The 18,047-nt window shown below is 44.1% G+C and overlaps 2 protein-coding genes across 3 annotated transcripts in view; both read right to left on the bottom strand.

The window, feature by feature from the left end:
- Positions 1-5,842, bottom strand: part of LOC126878311 (A disintegrin and metalloproteinase with thrombospondin motifs 7-like) — a 140,573-nt gene extending 134,731 nt beyond the window's left edge. The window contains exon 1 of the mRNA XM_050640966.1: positions 5,705-5,842. The gene's annotated coding sequence lies outside the window, so the exon portion shown is untranslated. The remainder of the gene's footprint in view (positions 1-5,704) is intronic.
- Positions 2,517-18,047, bottom strand: part of LOC126878312 (zwei Ig domain protein zig-8-like) — a 58,912-nt gene continuing 43,381 nt past the window's right edge. For both annotated transcript variants that reach the window (XM_050640977.1, XM_050640976.1), the window contains exons 5-7: positions 8,299-8,426; positions 7,278-7,446; positions 2,517-5,941 (exon numbers count right to left, since the gene is read on the bottom strand). In XM_050640977.1, the coding sequence (XP_050496934.1) occupies positions 5,853-5,941; positions 7,278-7,446; positions 8,299-8,426 (386 nt within the window). In that variant the 3' untranslated portion in view covers positions 2,517-5,852. The remainder of the gene's footprint in view (positions 5,942-7,277; positions 7,447-8,298; positions 8,427-18,047) is intronic.

Here is an 18,047-nt window from a genome sequence, read left to right as displayed (position 1 = left end):
AGGCCGCATGCGGACATACAAATAGCCGTAGACGTCTGTATACGTCTACGTATGTATACGTCTACTGATTGACCCATTGTATCAACCCCAGAGTAACTGGCTGGATCGATCGGCCGACCGATGTTCGATCTGCCGTTTATCACCGGACTCGACGAGTACGCTGATAAGCGCCGGTTTTCATATCGATCGAAATGAGCGACGCTCCGGTAAAACTAGCAGCTGGACTTTAACTGCGATAGCACGCGTTCGAGCCGAAGGAAAACTCGGAAACCTGATTTAAATAACAATCGACTAATCTTCTTCCTCGACGTTGTCCTTTCGTTTACGCAATTAACGTTGTTTCTCGGAACAACCACGGTTTATTGCTGGCGATTCGCTGCGAACGAAACCAGCCGCCCATCGAGGCCATTAAATAGCAATTAATTCATGGCCAAACAAGGAAACACGGTCTCTTCTCCGACTGACGGAAATGAGAGAATGCCGGAAAATAATTGCGTCGGACACGATCTATTCTTCTTCCAATTAGAACTTCTTTTCATCGTAGCTCTATTTGTTGCAGCAAAGTTCCTTTAACTTTTTAATTAAATTTTATTCATCTTCGATCTACAGCGAATGTACAGCTCAAAAAATGGAAACCTCGAGTCTGCGACTTGATAAAAACGTAAGATAATGCAAATATTTGAAACGTTTATTAAAATGCAACCGCCGACAGCCGAGCAATTGAACGAGAGTTGCGATTAATTTTCCAAAATCTCGCTGCGTTTACCCGAGAGAAGTAATTAAAAATTATATCCTCCTCGCGGTCGTTTTCACGCCGACGATGAAGCTGATATCCCGGCTTGAAAGGATAATTAAGTAGACTAGATGATAATGTCGTCCGTTCTTTTATCCTCAACTCGTATTGTCTAACCGAGACGCGATACTGCAGAAAATTTCGATAAAAAAATCCCCGTACATCTACGGCGTTCTAACGTTGATAATAAATTCTTTTTTCGGAAGAAGATATAAAAACTTTTTGACCGAGTCGATTAAAACTTTCCACATCTTTCTCGTAGAATAGTAGCGAGTAGAATGATAGCGAAAGTAGAATTTTTTACCGCTTAAATCGTAAATTATCAAAATTTTTCTGGCTGCTTTTAAACAAATGAGAGTGCGACGCTTTCGTTTCGCACGGATATCGTCCTAGTTTGGGACAGATCTTTTCTGGCTAAGAACTGCTTGATCGAAGAGGGATCGCGGAATATCAAGGAACCGTCGAATTGCAGCGAGTCGGTCTCGGCGTATTTTCTCGCGTCATTAAACCGTGAACAAAAAGTGTATACTTAGTAGGAGGAAGGGGACAGAGTGGAAACAGAAAAATGGCGCGAGAAAAGGAAGAAAGGGGGCGTCGTGCGGCACGCCTACGGCAGGTGAAATCTAACGGAAGATTGAAGAGGGTGACCGGTTGATGTTACAAAGCGAAGAACGCGCGAAAAAGTCTCGCTGCAAAGAGGGGTAATTAGCGTCGGTCCGCTGGTGGATTAATTAAAACGACTCCTTGAAAATGTGACGTCGACGGTTACTTAAAACGAGAAAAGAAAAGGGTTCTGGAATGAAAGGGCTGTTTCGCGGCCGTTCCACGTCGCACCGGCTCTTCCACCAAATATAATTGAACGGTTTTGTGGTAAAAACCGGCCAACTCTCGATAATTTAGCTCTTTGTAATTCGCCTTTTGCCTCGCTTCAGCCGTGCTTTAATTTAACTTTGTTTAATTCGTTAGCCCCTCGTTTTCAACGCGTCGCAACCATCGATCCAGGGAAAGAAATTTAAGGATCTTTTGATGAGTTTTTATGTAAATACATCGACCGTAATTCGTCGAAATTTCAGACGTTTAGTTATACGTTCGAAATAGGAACATAATCGGGTATTCGGAAACTTGTTGCCACATATATTGCCGGACTGTTTGACTATCCTTCGTCGATGCGTAAGATACATCGTTGTTTCGTCCAATGACATTTTTTATCCATCAATTTCGAACGTTTCTCTTTAATCGATACACTTAACGTCCATGTGAAAACACGGCAACGTCTTTTTGAATTTAGCATTCATATTTAGAATTCATAACATTCTTGTAACCTCGGCAATTGCATAACAACGATAGCAAGATGTATCTACCGTAAAAAGCACAAGAAATTTTCCGAACAACTTTCCGATACATTTCGTGTGCGTTTATTTAAACGTGTGAATATTTTCAAAAGACAAAAACCCTGAACTTATCACGAACGTATTCAGACCGATGAAAATTTTTTCGCAAAGATATTTTATCTTATTTTCGATTCGTCGTTAGATGGAAGGGAGAGGAAGTATCGTCGTCGATTTAAATGTCATGCATTTCTAAAGAATCTCAGCGTTAGAAGAATAAAAATCCGATGCTCGTTTAGGGAATATTACCCCGTGCTAGACTTTAAACGTGGAATTGGATATGGTATGTACGTTGTCATTCGTTGTAATAGTTTTCAGAAATAACATCGAACGGATCAGATTTCCTTTTTAATTTAATAAATTGCTACAACGAGAGAATAAGAATCGTCGCTATAAAGTTCGAGGTCCTTAACTATGTACATTTGTAAAAAATCTCTTAAACGAAGAAGACGTAATGGCTAGTTATTATAACCGTCGACTAACCACGTTAAATGTCGGATCAACATCCGTTTTAACGACTAACAATACGTTTAGATAGATACTCTTGTCGCTCTTCCAGCTTCGTAAAAACGCTTACAACTAACGGTACTGCGTTACGAGTAAATATACATATAACGTGAAATATACGATGAAGTTTACGTGTTCGCTGTGATTCGGTCAAAAACCTTTACGCTTTACGCGAAAGTTTACATTCCGTTTTACGCGTCTGCTGCCAACAAGTCCTACCAACTGATACAAATGGAGATTTTTCGGTTCTTCCTTTATAGCATATCGTTCTATACAAAGTTATCATCGTTTCAAGTTAACGGTTATCAATTTTTCGGCCTGTTCGTTTCATACTGCAACTTCCTTTTCTTTACAGCTTTTCCATCGTGTTGCCGGGAAAAAATTGTGCTTGTATAATTCCTTTAAAACCGGTAGAACGATGTTCTATAAATATTTTTAGTGCCTGAGCTATACAAAAATTGATCATTTTCTACAATCCTCCTTTCAACGTGTTACTACGGTCGCGTTTTTTATGTTACAACGATTTAATGCTCGTAACGACATCCGCATACGATAACAACGGAGTCTCGTTGATTTTTGCGATTTCAATTTTTCTACTAGATAGCCCCATTATCCCAGATTTCCGATCGCGCATCGCTTCTTCTCGTCGTCGAACAAAAACTTCTCCAGAGATTACGTTCATGTGGCAAATACATGCTAACTAAAGTGAGCCTTTCTCCTATGGATTCTGAGTTTTCGCTGTTGGGAGACTGGTAAAGAAACGGAAGATTTTAACCCATTCTCATGGGTATTTCGCATAAACGATAGCCATAAATCGAACAGGGTATCTTTGTCGCCGAAAACCTACTTCGAGGAGGAAAGATATCACTCTGGGATAATAAGTATAACACAGAGAGGTAGGCTTACACAGAACTCGACGAATCGCTGGTACGATTTCTTGGCAACAAACGCGTTTTCTTTGTTACGTACGTAATATACGTAATCCAGAAGATGTTTCTGCTCACGCAAACACCCGGCCTTTCGTTTTCAAACACTAACTTGATGAGAATAATTGGACCATCTATATTTACTTAACTCTCGTGGTCCCTTAGGCATAACAAAAAAGAACATCACAAAAGCAACAAAGATTATTATACATTGTGCGAACGCGATGCTAGTTACACTGATCGATACAACGAATATTTACATTGCCGCAAACAAATGTATGTGTACGGTAGGCAATACAAACATGTAACAAATTCTAAATTTAATCCGCCATAACGCAATTTGCTCGCTTCGTATGCACGCTTTTATTCGAGCATCCGCACAAAAATATCCGCGGGAATGGTACGTAATAACTTTATTCCGGAAATAAGCTTTAATGAGAATGGTTTAGAGGTTTCTCCCTATAAAAGAATAAAATTAAGTAGTCGGTACGAATAGCCCCGCAGAGCTTTTGGGTAAACTGTTTCAGCGTTTCTTTTCTTAATTCCTGGCAACACTCCCTTTCTTTAACCAGTGCTGCGCATCGGTGCACTCGACCTCTACCGCTGATCCAGTCTTTTATTTCCGAAATAAAACTCGTATTCAAATTTCTGGCACAATTGTCCGTGCGCTGAGTTGCGACGGAATGACTGGCCTTTATATTCGTAATACCTTCGAAAGAAACTGGCGCGCGCATCGTTGCAACGTATTTGTGGATTTCTACGATGCGATTCCACGAAAACAAACTTTTATCGCGCGAATAAAGGAAAAAAGTTGCGTGACAAAGCGTTTGCGCGCTCTTGGACTGATTTACGATCTGGCAATGAAAACAACGTCGAATCACATCGTTTCTAAATCAAGACCATTTAAAACGTTCACGCGATACGACTGTCGTGACACGGAAAATCTCGAAAACGTCGTTGCACTTACGCGATACGTATTTACGCATATATATATGTACTTACGTTCCAATATCCTTTCATCTCTATCTTCTTTCTTAGATTCCCTTAGAGTCTCTCGTTTCTATCGGGTGTACGTAAATTCTTCGACGATCTATAAACGTCTCGTTCGAAACTTTCCTAAAACGTTCTCTCTGATATGCAACATGCTTATAGTAGTTCCTGTTTCTAAATGAATTTTCGTTCACACTCGTAAGTCGATTATTCGCGACAGACGCGGAAGACTATACGCTCTTCCGTCTGGCGTTGATTGTATTTCCCGATGACAGGAATAGTATGTAACAAGTTTGCCAGGATAGCAATATCCTTTTCGAGGTAAACGTATAGAAACGTATAGACGAAAACAAGACGAAAGTTTCCACGACACGGGACTGAAGCGAGTTTATCATTGGACGCCGTGGCAACATTTCGAACGAGTTTTTTCTTTAATTATATCCAGTCTCGATAGCAGTTGCGCTATCGTAACTCGATTGCCCATTCGATCGTAAAATTACGCAGAAAATCATCGCGGAGGCTCGTTAAAGAGATTTAATCGGTTCGCAAAATGTTTTTAACGATTCGATAACAACTGAGAACGAGGCGATTTTCTATAGTGCTACGAACAATTTAACTCGTAGAAACGTATTATCGTACCATACGTTCTTTAACATACATGCGCAACCGATTCGAGCGAACGCGTTTCAAGCTAACGCCGAAGAAGGCAGGAAAGATTTCCTGCCGCGAGTACGACGTATCTACTTGATGGAAAGACTAAAGGAGACGGACTAAAGACAGAAGACTCGATACAATGGAAACTCATCTGTCGAATCCGTACCGGTCTGGCGTTAAACGTGTACGAAAATCGTCGAGGGTGATTGCCGCGCGAAATCGTAAGAAAGACAGCGAGAGAATAGAAGGGAGAGTTGGAAAAATTCGCTAGTATTTGTCGCAATATCAAAAAGAAATCACTTAGATTAGGTTGCATGTCGCTGGACATTACGGTATAACGTTGAACTAGGAAACAAGAAACACAACTAAAATATCGAGTATTTTCATAAAGGTGTTCTCTCAAGGGACAAAGGAAGAATGTAACTTATTCGGAAATATGTTCTTACGATCGATAATGCAGACGACGACGCTTAGACGAGTTAGACGAAGTCGACGTCGGTTTGTCGTTTTGAACGAAGACGAACTCGATCGCCGCGGCTCGCTAACACGCAATTTACGCCGCAGTTAAACCCTTCCATGAAAACCAAGCACCGGCTAAATGATCATGAAAAGAAGTAGAACGAGGGTAAGTAAGGTCGCAGCCACTCCGCCGCCGCTGCCGTGATGCATTGCCGCTGGATGCTCTGCAACAAACCGAAATTTACGGTGCGATGTAAAAAGGTAGTTTCCATTTTGCCAACCGTAATGAATTACATTGGAAACAACATTCACGGCGAAACTGTCGCGTTCTCGAGAAAAAGACGACTTTTCGATCGATCGACGCGACTCGACGCGACTCGACGCGACTCGACGCCACGCCATGCTCAGCTAGACGAACATCTCCACTCGCTTTAAGCAATTAAATGTAATTGTACGCGAACAGCGTCTTCTAATATGTCTGAGTGATGCGTAAATGAAATTTTGGGAACTTCTGAAACTGGTTGTAACGCGTTGCGCTCGTTCGCAACAAACTCTTCCCGGCAAGTTTCCCGGTTCCTTCCCTGCGATGTGGCGCGAGAGAACCCCGGCATGTACGCGACCGAAGATTTCATTTTGATTACGCGGTTTACGAAACTCGTTTGTACCCAGTTTTGCACGCACACCTCCGCCATCGAGAATAAAACGAATCAAGATAATGGGTTATCGTAACAACGTCGGCCTGCATCTCGAAAACTAAAACACAGAGATATTTAATTTAGGGCGTCGCTGTGCTATTTGGGTTAATGTTATGCAAAGTGATTTCGGCGACTAACAGCAGGAAAAATTGAAAGAAAATATCGTATAGCTCCGTAATGTGGTGTTGCGACAAACGATTTGAGTAATTACCTCGACCGACTACCTTCGTCTTTAATATCTTTCAAATAAACAGCGTACAACGAAATTGGAAACATTCGCGTTCTTTATAAAAGTACCAAAATAAATAAATAAATAAATGAATAAATAAAATAAAAGTACCAAACGGTTATACTTGTTGGCGATAACTTGTTTACAGAGGAGATGCTCGTGTCGAGGTGGACGAATATCAAAGAATATCGTATCGCCAATAGCCAGAACCATAAATGTGTCAACGGGGTTTAGGTTCGGCAACGGCTTCGAGTGGCCTTATTCGAGGGCCATTGCGTTATATTCTAAAGTTACGTACAGACGATGCGAAACTAATCCACGAGGCTGCCTCGGGACCAATCAACGATTATCGGTCTTTTTTTTTTACCCAGATCAGTGCCTCTCGTAGCTTCTTACTCGCTTCGTTTTGGGCGCGTATCGAAACGACTTTGTCGAAAGTTGAAAATAATAAGAATTCTAGAAGAATATGGCCACGGAATAGGAAAGACGACATACCATAAGAGAACTGATAAATGACACGACATATTGTTTTATATAGCGCGACCAAACGTCGGTACTGTTTGTACGAGAGTTTGTACGATTGCACTTAATCGAATTAGTGGCACGATTAAAACAAAGAACGATGTTTTCGTTTACCATTGACGATGTGAATGTGCACGCTGCTGGAATGGGTGTTACTCGGCGAACAGGTGTACAGGCCTGCGTCTGCCTCGATCGCTCTCTGAATGAGCAAACGGCTGGAAGTCACGGGTCCTCTCTCCGTGACCAAGCTGATACCACCCCTCGGTGTGTCGAAGGTAATCGCCTGCGAAACAAAGAAGACGGACAGCGCGTCGCATTATCCACCTCGTAACGTGACTACCACCGAATAAAGCTACTTGGCGTTGCAGACGAGGGAACAAGTGGTGACAGGAAGTGTCTCTTTCGAGTGGCGAAATGCGTTGCGGAATAAATGCCTTTAAAACACGTTTCCAGCCTACGCCGAGATGCCGACTACCTACGAAACGGCTCCTCGAGCCTACTTTTCGCTTCCATATTTTCTTCTCTTCGTTTCTCAGCCTCTTCTCTTCTTCGTATTTTCAACGAAGTTGGCGAACGAAACAGAAGAACGATTTACGCAAACTAACTGAAAACGAAAATAGAACGCGAGTTTCGATCCACTCTCGTCGCGTTTGTTTATTCCTCTTTGATCGACTATCGTTCTTTCGGTCGTTTATAATACGCTGACCGAAGAGCAGAGGAGAAATACGACGGCCTCTTCCTAATAAATTCCTAGTAGCGAACGACGAGCCTCGATTCTCGATCAACGGCAGCTTTATCTCAGTCACGAATAATTTACGTTCGAATCGTCTTTATTTACACGCTGCCCCTCTACGCATCGTTGTCCAGGAACAATCGCGAGCTTGTTAGCAGGCTTCGTAAATAACGGGGCTCGTAGGAACGCTATTGACTGCAGCGATAATCGATATCGTAGGATAACAATGAACCGCGTGTACAATGTACACGTATTCCTTCGACCCCTCTTTAATGTTACAAACAACGACGTTAGTTGCTTATCGCGAGAATAGCTGTTCTCTGTTAGCGCGCGAAAACTTGAAAACCCTTCGGTGTCTTCTGCTTTTGGCGGGCATAAGAGGAAAACGTTGCGAGTACTTACTTCGTGATCGTGACTCCAAACGATCGTGGACGGTGGCTCGGGAGCATATTTGACCAGGCATGTGAGGTTTATCGTGCTGTACTTGTTGATGAAGAGATCTGGAGCTCCGGCGATCTCAGTGACCGGCTCTGCGATCAGAACGAACTCTTTATTGGTTTTACTGGTTAAACCGATGGGCACGTGCATATAAACCGAAAGGCATCTGTTTAGTTTTGACGAAGGAAATGAAGAAGAGTTAGGTGGGGAAGATGAACGAGGATATACGAGCGAGGGAAATTAGAAAAAAATTCTGAGGAAAATTAATTGACCTGAGAGATACGATCAATCTTAGCGAGAGATCTTACGTTCTTTTATTTTATATCTAGCCATATATTTAAAATATATCGTCGGTAGTGCAAATCGCTCCATCTCCCAAGATTTCCCACGATACGTTAGAAATTATGAAAGATATTTTTAGGCGTACAGCGGCAACTCGAGACCAAGCTCGCGAGACTCGGTTACAGTGTTTCGTGATCCTTCCGTGTCTAAAATATCGTAGAATGTAAATTTCAAACTTACTTGTCGAGAGTAACGCCACCAACTATACCACGTAACCAGTGAATAGATGTTTCGATTATTACGCGTGGCAATCCCTTCGATGACTCGATGATCCTATTAGATTTACAGACACGATACGAGGATCGAAGTCGGGTAAAGTGACGTTAACGAAGAATAGTGGTCTGGATGTTTCTCTTAAATAGCAAAAAGAAACGGTTGAAGGGAAACGCTTGTTTTTGCCCTGGAGTGCTCAAATTCAATCTTATTGTTAGACACAGGGAGAAGGTTGGTCCGTCGAATAAAATCCAATAACGGCGAACGAAGATCTCTCGATACGATATATCCGATACTGTTTCTCGAAAGCAGCACTTGACCGAGGGAATACCGATCGGATCGACTCTACATAAGTCGGAATTCCCTTCGAAGGAATTCGCGTCGCGTACAATCAACGAAAGGCCGCCTACTTCGGAATGCGTCTACTTACTCGGAAAAGCGTATCGTCTATCGAATCGTTTTGATGGGACGTCTCGTGTTCTGCGAGCATTACGATGTACATAAATTTGATCAAACGGACGAACCTTCCCTTCGGACAGCCGCTACGGAATCTTAAGTTAATAAGTTTTGCTTTATCCTCCTTGCTCTTCTGCTTGCTTCGTTTGCTTGAACGAGTCGCAGAAACAACGCGAGATATTCGTAACGGCAGCACGTATTCCACGACGATAGATTAGATTAGCACACCTCAGTTTGCTTCTTTTTTCGTATCGAGAGAAATTATCGGAACGTATTCTATTCCGTGTGGCTCGTTACGCGTAGATTTCGAGCACGTAAAGAGGGAGGACGAAATATGAAACAAAGCTGAAATAGAATTAAGGAGCCCCCAGACCAACCTAAAATATTCGCAGCGGCAGCGAACGTTTCGCACTTGGCTATGAATAAACAGGTGGATTTTGCCGGCGTCGCCGCCGCTGCCGCTCCACGCCGTAGGGAATATTTCGTTGCTGCTACTCCTGCGAATATTTCGCGTTGGTTTCTGCAGTTGACATTAGGTTTCTAGCGAGTTTGTCCGTTGCCGTAATTCATCGTACAATTGTCACACAGAGACCTAAGATTACGGATGCGCTAGGAGGAGTACGTTTCTTGAGCGTTCGATGTAGAGTTTGGATTATCTGACAAGCTCGAGCTCCGGATTTCCTTGGTTTGCTGACCAACTTTAGGGTCGTCCTGCCAACTCGGGCACCTTCGCTTCCTCTCCGGTAGCGTGTCCTTCGACTGTTAAATGCACCGCAATATCTGCGATACAACGTTCTCGCAAACAATTTACGGAAGCTCCGTAAAACTCTCGCTGCACCTGCTACGTATAACGATAAAACGATAAAAACTTATCGCGGTAAAATAATCCACCGGAAAACGATGTTACACGAAAACGATGAGCCTGCTACAGCCAGAATTATGTCGCTCGAACGATGCGAAAAATATTCGTGTTAGGAAGAGCGTAGCAGCAAATAGAATTCAGATTTTGCTATTTTCCCGATAGAGTGATCGTTGACTTTTGCTCCAGAGACTGCAATTTCGTTGGTAGACGGTTGACCGTTGACAGGACGGTACACGGTACACAAACATCGACAGTGGTAATCGCCTCACTGGTGCGGTCTTGTTATTCCCGTGGCATTTTGCAGCAAGGAATAACAGGTTTATTCGCGCGACGGTTCATCCACGACGGAGGAAGAGAAGCGAGAACGGCTACGGGGATTCCTCGAGTTTCTCGAATTCTCTTTGGTCAGTCATGATTTGCTGACCAACCCCTGGTTCTCGCTTCCGTGTTCAATTTTCAACGACGCTGCCTTAAGAGGGTCGTACATTCTCGAACAAATACGTTTTCACTGTAAACAGAGTTGCTTCTTATTCGGCCGAGACGCAAATTGCTTCGTACAGCGTCAGCTTACGCTCGAGGGAATTGCTTTGTTCGCTCCTCGAAGACGTAAAAATCTTTCCTGGATTAAATTAAAAGACTCGAGAAACGGTAAACGCACCGACGAAGATTTCTAAGCGCGAGCTACCGTCGCTGCGTCAAAGATTTCGTCGTTCTTCGAAGAACCATCGAACCGGCCGATAAGTTGCGCGCTATCCGAACAAGGACGACCGGCGATCGTTCGAGCGAAATTTGACATCAGCGAGAGATCTTGGCTTCCTCTGAAGAAGCCTTAAGCGTTAAGGATCGCGGTGACCCTTCAACGGCATATTGCTTCTCCTCCGGGAACTTTGACTGGACCGAAGGAACAAGGGGGCGAGTATCGGTACAGAAGACAGTTTACGTGGCAGTAGCGACACCTCGAGAATTCGCTCCTTGAGGAATAATCGATCCGTTCTTTGGTAGCTGTCTCGTAGGGAATTCATCGACGTTCGTACGCGAAGAAATCGATCGATTACGCTGAAAGCTCGACGGGCCTGCCTGTTAGCGTATCGATTCGTTCGTCACCGATGCCGCTTACCGCGAAAGATGTCCGTTTCGACAAACGTTTGCTCTTTTTAGGCGGCTTTCGATCCGAAATTTTTTCTCCGACTTACTTCGATCGACGAAACATAGATATTCTTTCGAGGCAAGTTCAAAACGACAAAATTTAAATATGGAGAACGTTTGTTCCGATAATTCCGTAACTGGGTTTGGCCAGAATCTCCGAGGTTCGTCCAATTCGACGAATTAATATCTACCCAAACCGTCGATCTTCAGTCGATGTTTATTTGGCCTCGGAGCTACGACAGGAAATAAATCGAAGAGGCCCTGGATACCTAACTCGACCGCGACTTCGGCCGCAATTGAATCACCGGTGCTCCCAGTGGCTCGCAAAAAAGGCTAACAAGTGGAAGTGGATAGTAAATCGACGCTCCGGCAAGAATAGAATTCTCCTCGACGTTGATACACCGAAATCCCGACGATCTAATCAACTTGATTCCATGGCTTTAAAACCTCCCGCTCCAGCGTTTTATTCGCTTTTTAAGAAACGATATTTTCGCCTCGCTTGTCTTCCTATTTGCCTTTCGCCTAATTTTATGCCGTATTCCGAATTTTGTTTCTTCGCAATTCGTTGAGATTAGAAACGTAACTTTCGTTGCGAATTTTACGCGCGTGGCAACTTTGACGAAAGCAACGAATGTCACGACGAACAGACAATTCTTTCCTCGAGTGTGATAATTCATCGTCCGTAAAAACTGAGAAATCGAGATCGTTGTCGTAACTAAGAAGTTAGCCTAAGAGTTTCAGCGAGCGAAGAAAGCTCGATATTCGTAATTGTGCAGGGCTATCGTTTCACCGATCAAAACGACTTTGCTCGCAATTTATCAACGAAGCTGCTACGAAAGGGCGAGGCCAAAATTCCTGAAGGCGAAGCGCGCGTGAAATCGTTCGATTCGCTACGTAGCCTCGTTTCATCTGGAAATACAGAGAGACCGTCGTGTCAGAGTCACGACGTGACTGGAGACTGGAACATCAGCCAGAGGCGTAGATAAATTATTCCGGTACGTGAAAAGAGAGTTGGCGATCGATAACGAAGGCTAGCGCTCCGCGTCCCACGCGAGCCAGAAGGTTCAACGTCGCAAAGCGATTTCCATTGCGGTTGAAGGTCGTGACCGGTGTTCGGAAGGACAATAACGCCGGACTTGGTCTACGAGGACGTTCACCCGACGGACATGCACAGAACCGGCGGGGCGGTATCGAGTATGACTTAACTGAGTAGGATAAGCGTGCGATCGACGCGACGCATGTATTATTAGCAACGCTTCGTCGCGTCGCGTTGCATCGCGTTGCGACCATTGCGATCGAAACCGTTCGAGCCGCTCCTACGGTTTCAGAACCTATGATTCCCATATGTTACGCGCCATATCCTCCGTGTCACGACACGACTCACGTACTATGCCCTGCCCTTCTATCACCGACACGAACACTCCTCTCTCCGATAATAATCTTCCGTCCACGCCATTACCGATAGAAATTGATTGCGTTCGGATCCACCGACCGATAGCTTTCGCGCGTCCCTGCAACGGCTTGCGGCCACGGAAATCGAGCCGAACTCTGATCATCGCATCGTCCACAGAGAAATCGTCCCGTCCGTTTTACGCGGGGGGAGGGAGGGGTGCTTCGATCTGGATTTCGCGGTAATTGCCTCGAGATGAACTCGAAATCCCGTGGCAAGAAAATCGCTTGGTCGTTTGGCGCAAGGCGCTCCGTCGTCGGCTCGAATCGCAGAGTTTATGTCATAAACTGTCATAAACTCATGCAAATTAACTAGCCGATAAAAAAAATTTATTTTCGAGAGCGTAAGCAGAAAAAATTCTTAATAAGACTAAGCGAGACAAGATTATGGCTCATCGCGCCGAGTCGGGAGAATCCATTTCGAGGAAAGTGTAGGCGAACCGCTTTATTACAGATTGGCGAAATTGCTGCCTTCTCGCGGGCTACAGATAACTGAGAAAAAGTTTCGAGAAATTTTCGGCTAAGCCGAAACGAAAGCTAACGATTTAGAAATCTCGACCCTTGCCGTCTACTACTCGGGTCGACGTACTTTCTACAAATTAAAGCTTTACCCTAAATTTGACGTGGCAAAATCGCAAGTTCGCGTACTTCCGATAGAAATTCCGGCGCGAAAACGCGCGAGCAAATTTCTTACCAACGGCTGTTTGAACGCGTTCGATGGAAATTTGATTTCGTAGGTGGTGAACGGCCTGGAAAAACTTTTCGTCGCTTCGGGATTAAGAGATATTTGAGAATCAAGGAACGAACCGTTCCGTTCGTAAAACGGATACATTGTTTTCGTTTAAGCGGTACTCGAACGAGGTGTGAATATTTCAGCGGCCAATATCTTATTAACGGGGAGATAAGGCGCTGGTTGGCCACGTTCAATGGGCATGCACGATCAAAATGTCTTCTCAAGCATGAAACTGGACAGCCCAGCGCGTTCTATGTTACGAGGCACTCCGTAGCCAACGATTCCGCAGTGGTCACAAGGGAACTTGGACGGAACTGTTCAACAAGAGCCATTCGCACAAAGGACCATGATAATGCCGAGATGCCCGCTCCAAGTACTCGGCTAACTTTTCGAAAGGCCGTGGAAATATTCGTACTCTAATAAGATCCGCTCGCTACAACTCGCTTCGAATGCATTGTGCGGTTTAGAGAATTCCGATTGGTTTTATTTGTTGCGTAAATTGCCGTGTACGCTTCGTAACGTTGGATAAGGGCATTACAGAGTTTATTATCGTTTCGAAATTCGAGAAGTCTTCTTACCTGCACAACTTGCACCATAATCGTGAAACCAACTTTGGTACATAGTGTGTCTTACGTAATGAAAGGGTTAGTCGATGTAAAGCGTCAGCAAGATACGACGGAAAGTTTCAGAAGATTGGCGAGCGCTAGATTAGAAGAGAAACGATCGCTTCGCGGTTTTATTAGACCGTAGTCGAATTATACTCTGTGCGTATATAATAAAATAAAGCGAAATAAAGTAAAATACTCGTCTGGTCGTCGACGAAATAAAAGGCAGAACGGGATGCATTGCCGCGACAACGAGCCTAACAATTTCCTCCGCGACTCGCGCTATTTCCGCTGGATCGATCGATTAATAGAAAATATCCGTTTACCTGGAATGCAGTCGGACGAGCATTTGTCGGTGGTTTGGTCGAGCAGGTCGTAATATGTTTTCGCGACGGATTAATCACAGCCGAACGATAAATTTCCACGAGACACCGTTCGTTCGACCGCGAGTACAATCCTAATGGAAGGGCCGGTAAAAGCTCGCGGTTATTTTCGACCGCGATCGACTAACAACCCCGATCGTTATTCCCGACCGCGATGACGGAGCAGTTTTATCGTTCGCGATAATCCCGCAAAATAACGTTCCCCGGGCGGCCAGGATCCCCCAGGAACCGGTCTCTGCTTACAATAACGCGCCATCACTATCGGTCGGAACATTATTTTCGGCAAATTCTCAATATGACATCCTTTATTTCAGTTAAACCGACTGGAAAGAGGTTGGCGCACGGCCAACATTCCAAATCATTCGCCACCGTATTGAACTAACGAAACTTTATATCACCCGTATCCTCCGCATAGCTCGTTAATCTGCTCTCCCTCTCTGTCTTTTACACGAATCGTTCTGTCTCCGCGCCTTTAACTCACCGCCAACGTGTCGTGCCTCTCGTTCTCTTTTATCTTCCTCCTTCGTTGCTTCCAGCCGAAACTACAGCTACTAGAATCTACCGGTGCCGATGAGAGGATTATCGAAACCGGATTAACCGATGCTTTCGCAGAAATTGCTTGGCCGCTAGACGTGTCGCAATAATCGGAGCTGCTTCTCCGCCAAACCGTCTCCTTTCAACCTGCTTTTCCCTCATCCTCTTATCCTTTCCCGCCTAACGCCATTTCGTCCTTTCCGCACACTCTATTCGATCAATCGAACCTTCGAACCAACTCCTGTTTAAGTTGTGCTCGTTCGAACCAATTTTCGGATCGCTTTTGCGCGATCGCGCCTCTCTCTCTCTCTCTCTCTCTCTCTCTCTTTCTTTGCAATCGGTGTCGTTTCGATTTCGCTTCCTCCAAACATTTTGATCTTTCCTCTCTGTATTTCTCAAGTAGAACGTTTTTCCTTGTCCGGTTCACGCGCGTGAAACTTTTATCGTTCCATTTGTCACGCGCGAGATGCAAAGTCTATGATCTTCCACGAAACATTCGTTTTGAATATTTACAAAGTTCGAAGCATAAACGCACGTTTGTTTGTTTGTTTGTTTTTTTTTTTTTTGTTAATGCAATTTCTCCGTTAACTACGCAGATTTTCTGTTCGCGTCGCTGTGCCTGCCCGTCAAGCGTTATTCACAAAGGATACCTTCGAATTCAATTAATTCGCTCGAAAGATGAACGCATCGTCTAAGAGGATTGATTTCGGTTAACGCGCAAAGTTAAAGCTGAATTACGGCCGTTCAAGTTCGAGACATTAGAAAACGCGAGATAATTTACTTAAATTTCGCTTTTGATTTCAAACTTGGTACTTTCGAATTGATGGGAATTTCTCGTGGTTTAGTCGGGATACTTGGTCGAACGTAGCAGCGCCGTGCCGGTGAGAGGATTATCGAAACAGGATTAAGCAATGCTTTTGTAGGTATCACTCCCGTGCCTGCCGCGTCGATGTAGTCCGTTACTGTAACTGATATGCTCGACTGATCCTCAATCGTTAAAAGCTTTTCCCGTTGCCGTTCCTCTTAGCCACGCCAACTGACCCTTTTCAAAGCTCGTAAACGAACACCATCGAAATTTATAGGCCGTCAAGAATTACTTTAATCCACAAAGTCGAAAATCTTCCAACTGTTCCGTCTTACCGATGCGTTTAATCCATACACAGAAAATACTCGCTCATGCGGTTGTTGATAAACTCCTTTCGTTCGAACGATACGTCAGCTCGTAAAATTTTACCGCAGTGCAGTTTTTAAAGTTTTGTAGAAGCTTGCCCGATTTCGTTGCTCGAATATGGCACGATCGTATATCAAAGGACCGTGCGACTCGGACTCTCGTTCGACCAAACAATCGGCCAAATGCCCCGCTTACGACGTAAGTACGACGTAAGCGTAAGCGTACTTCATGCGTGGATACGCGAGCCAAGGAAAAAGTTGGACGCAGGTTGCCGAGTGACGCGTTATCAACGCAAAATGTATACTCGCGTCCTTGGTAACGATCGAAAAGTACAGAGGTTCGCACATCGTAGCACTTTTGCCCCGGCAATTATTCAACTAATGGAAGATGCTCGGCAGGCCGTAGTTAGCGTGGTCGGTAAAAAAAAGAGGGTAGGGCGTTGCCGGAGGAATATATCGGTGTATCGTGCATAGAGCGTGCCAGGGCCCCGGTATTTTCACGAAAATAGCACGTTGCACTTGAGGCACGAGAGGTAATTACAATAGCACGCTGTAACGCCGAGGTTCGAGTATTGTTATCACGATGATCCGACCTCCCCTTCCTACCATGTAATTATTCAGCTCGTACGCCACACCAACCCTATAGTCATTGAAATTAAAGCTTTTTGCATTTTCAACGGCGCGGCGCCTCGTTAATCCGTCACGATGACGGCACTTGGTGGCGCGTATTAGCAATAAATTGCGCACGAGATCCGTCGCGATTTGCTTCTGTTTTATCAAAGCCCCAGATTCCTAATGCGAGCCATCCCTTTCCCGCATTGTTGCGCGCAATCATACGCGCCGTGGGTTATGTAATCGGTTTTCGCGTTTAAAAGCCACCCCTTCGATCAGAGAGTCGGTTCCCTCCGAAGCGAGCGAAGAAGGTCTCGCTACGGTCGCTGTAAAAGCTCTTGAAAACTTTGCGTCTTCCCGTTTCGATAAACCAGAGCTTCGTTCGACTGCAGGCGTAACGCGATACGAAAATGCAAGTGTTCGACGAACGAGTCCGAATCGATCGAACACGAACGCCGTATTTTTCTCTCTTCCAGCGAACGATGTCGCGAACAAGGAAGGTAACAAATCACAGGCACGTTGTATACAGTGTCCGGAATTTAACTGTGACGCCAAACTGAAAACGGCACGAAGCACTGACCGTCGACTTCGATTAGCTCGCGACCAATACTCGTTGCACTCCGTTGCAGTAGGCGCGAAATGTTCTTTGAAAATAGCGTATGTCTTTCACCTTTTATTCCAAATTAGCGAAATTGCGTTACAAAGAACGTACAAGTGAAAAACTGAATATGCACCCATGAATGGAAAGTGCGTTTTTACAAGTCAGTTTTTATCGTAACGTCAACACGCACGAAGCAAAAACTTCGCAATGATGCGGGAATAATTATACTAACGAGACGTTGGTATAATATATCTTAATTAAAATGTTCTACAAATATTAAATATACATTTAAATGGATTTTTAAAAACAACGAAATCACGTTATTAATTATTCATTCGATGTTTTTCACAATGGAATATATAAACAACTCGACTTGCAAATTTAAGGATTCAAGCCAATTAGTTTTATTCCCTTTCTTATATTTATTCCGCGTTAAGTTCTTTTCTATCAGAAAATATAGATACGTCAAAATGATAAAAGAGGTACATTCGTTTAACTTTATTTATTCGCATACGAGAGTTTCGGAAGTTTCTACTCCTGAAAGTAAAAAAGGTTTTACGCTCTGTTCAAAGATGCATAATTTATTGCAGTTTTCGAATCGTATAAC

The sequence above is a fragment of the Bombus huntii genome, chromosome 2 (genome assembly GCF_024542735.1).
Source record: "Bombus huntii isolate Logan2020A chromosome 2, iyBomHunt1.1, whole genome shotgun sequence".
Taxonomy (NCBI): Eukaryota; Metazoa; Arthropoda; class Insecta; order Hymenoptera; family Apidae; genus Bombus; species Bombus huntii.
This window is presented reverse-complemented; position numbering and strand designations above follow the sequence as displayed.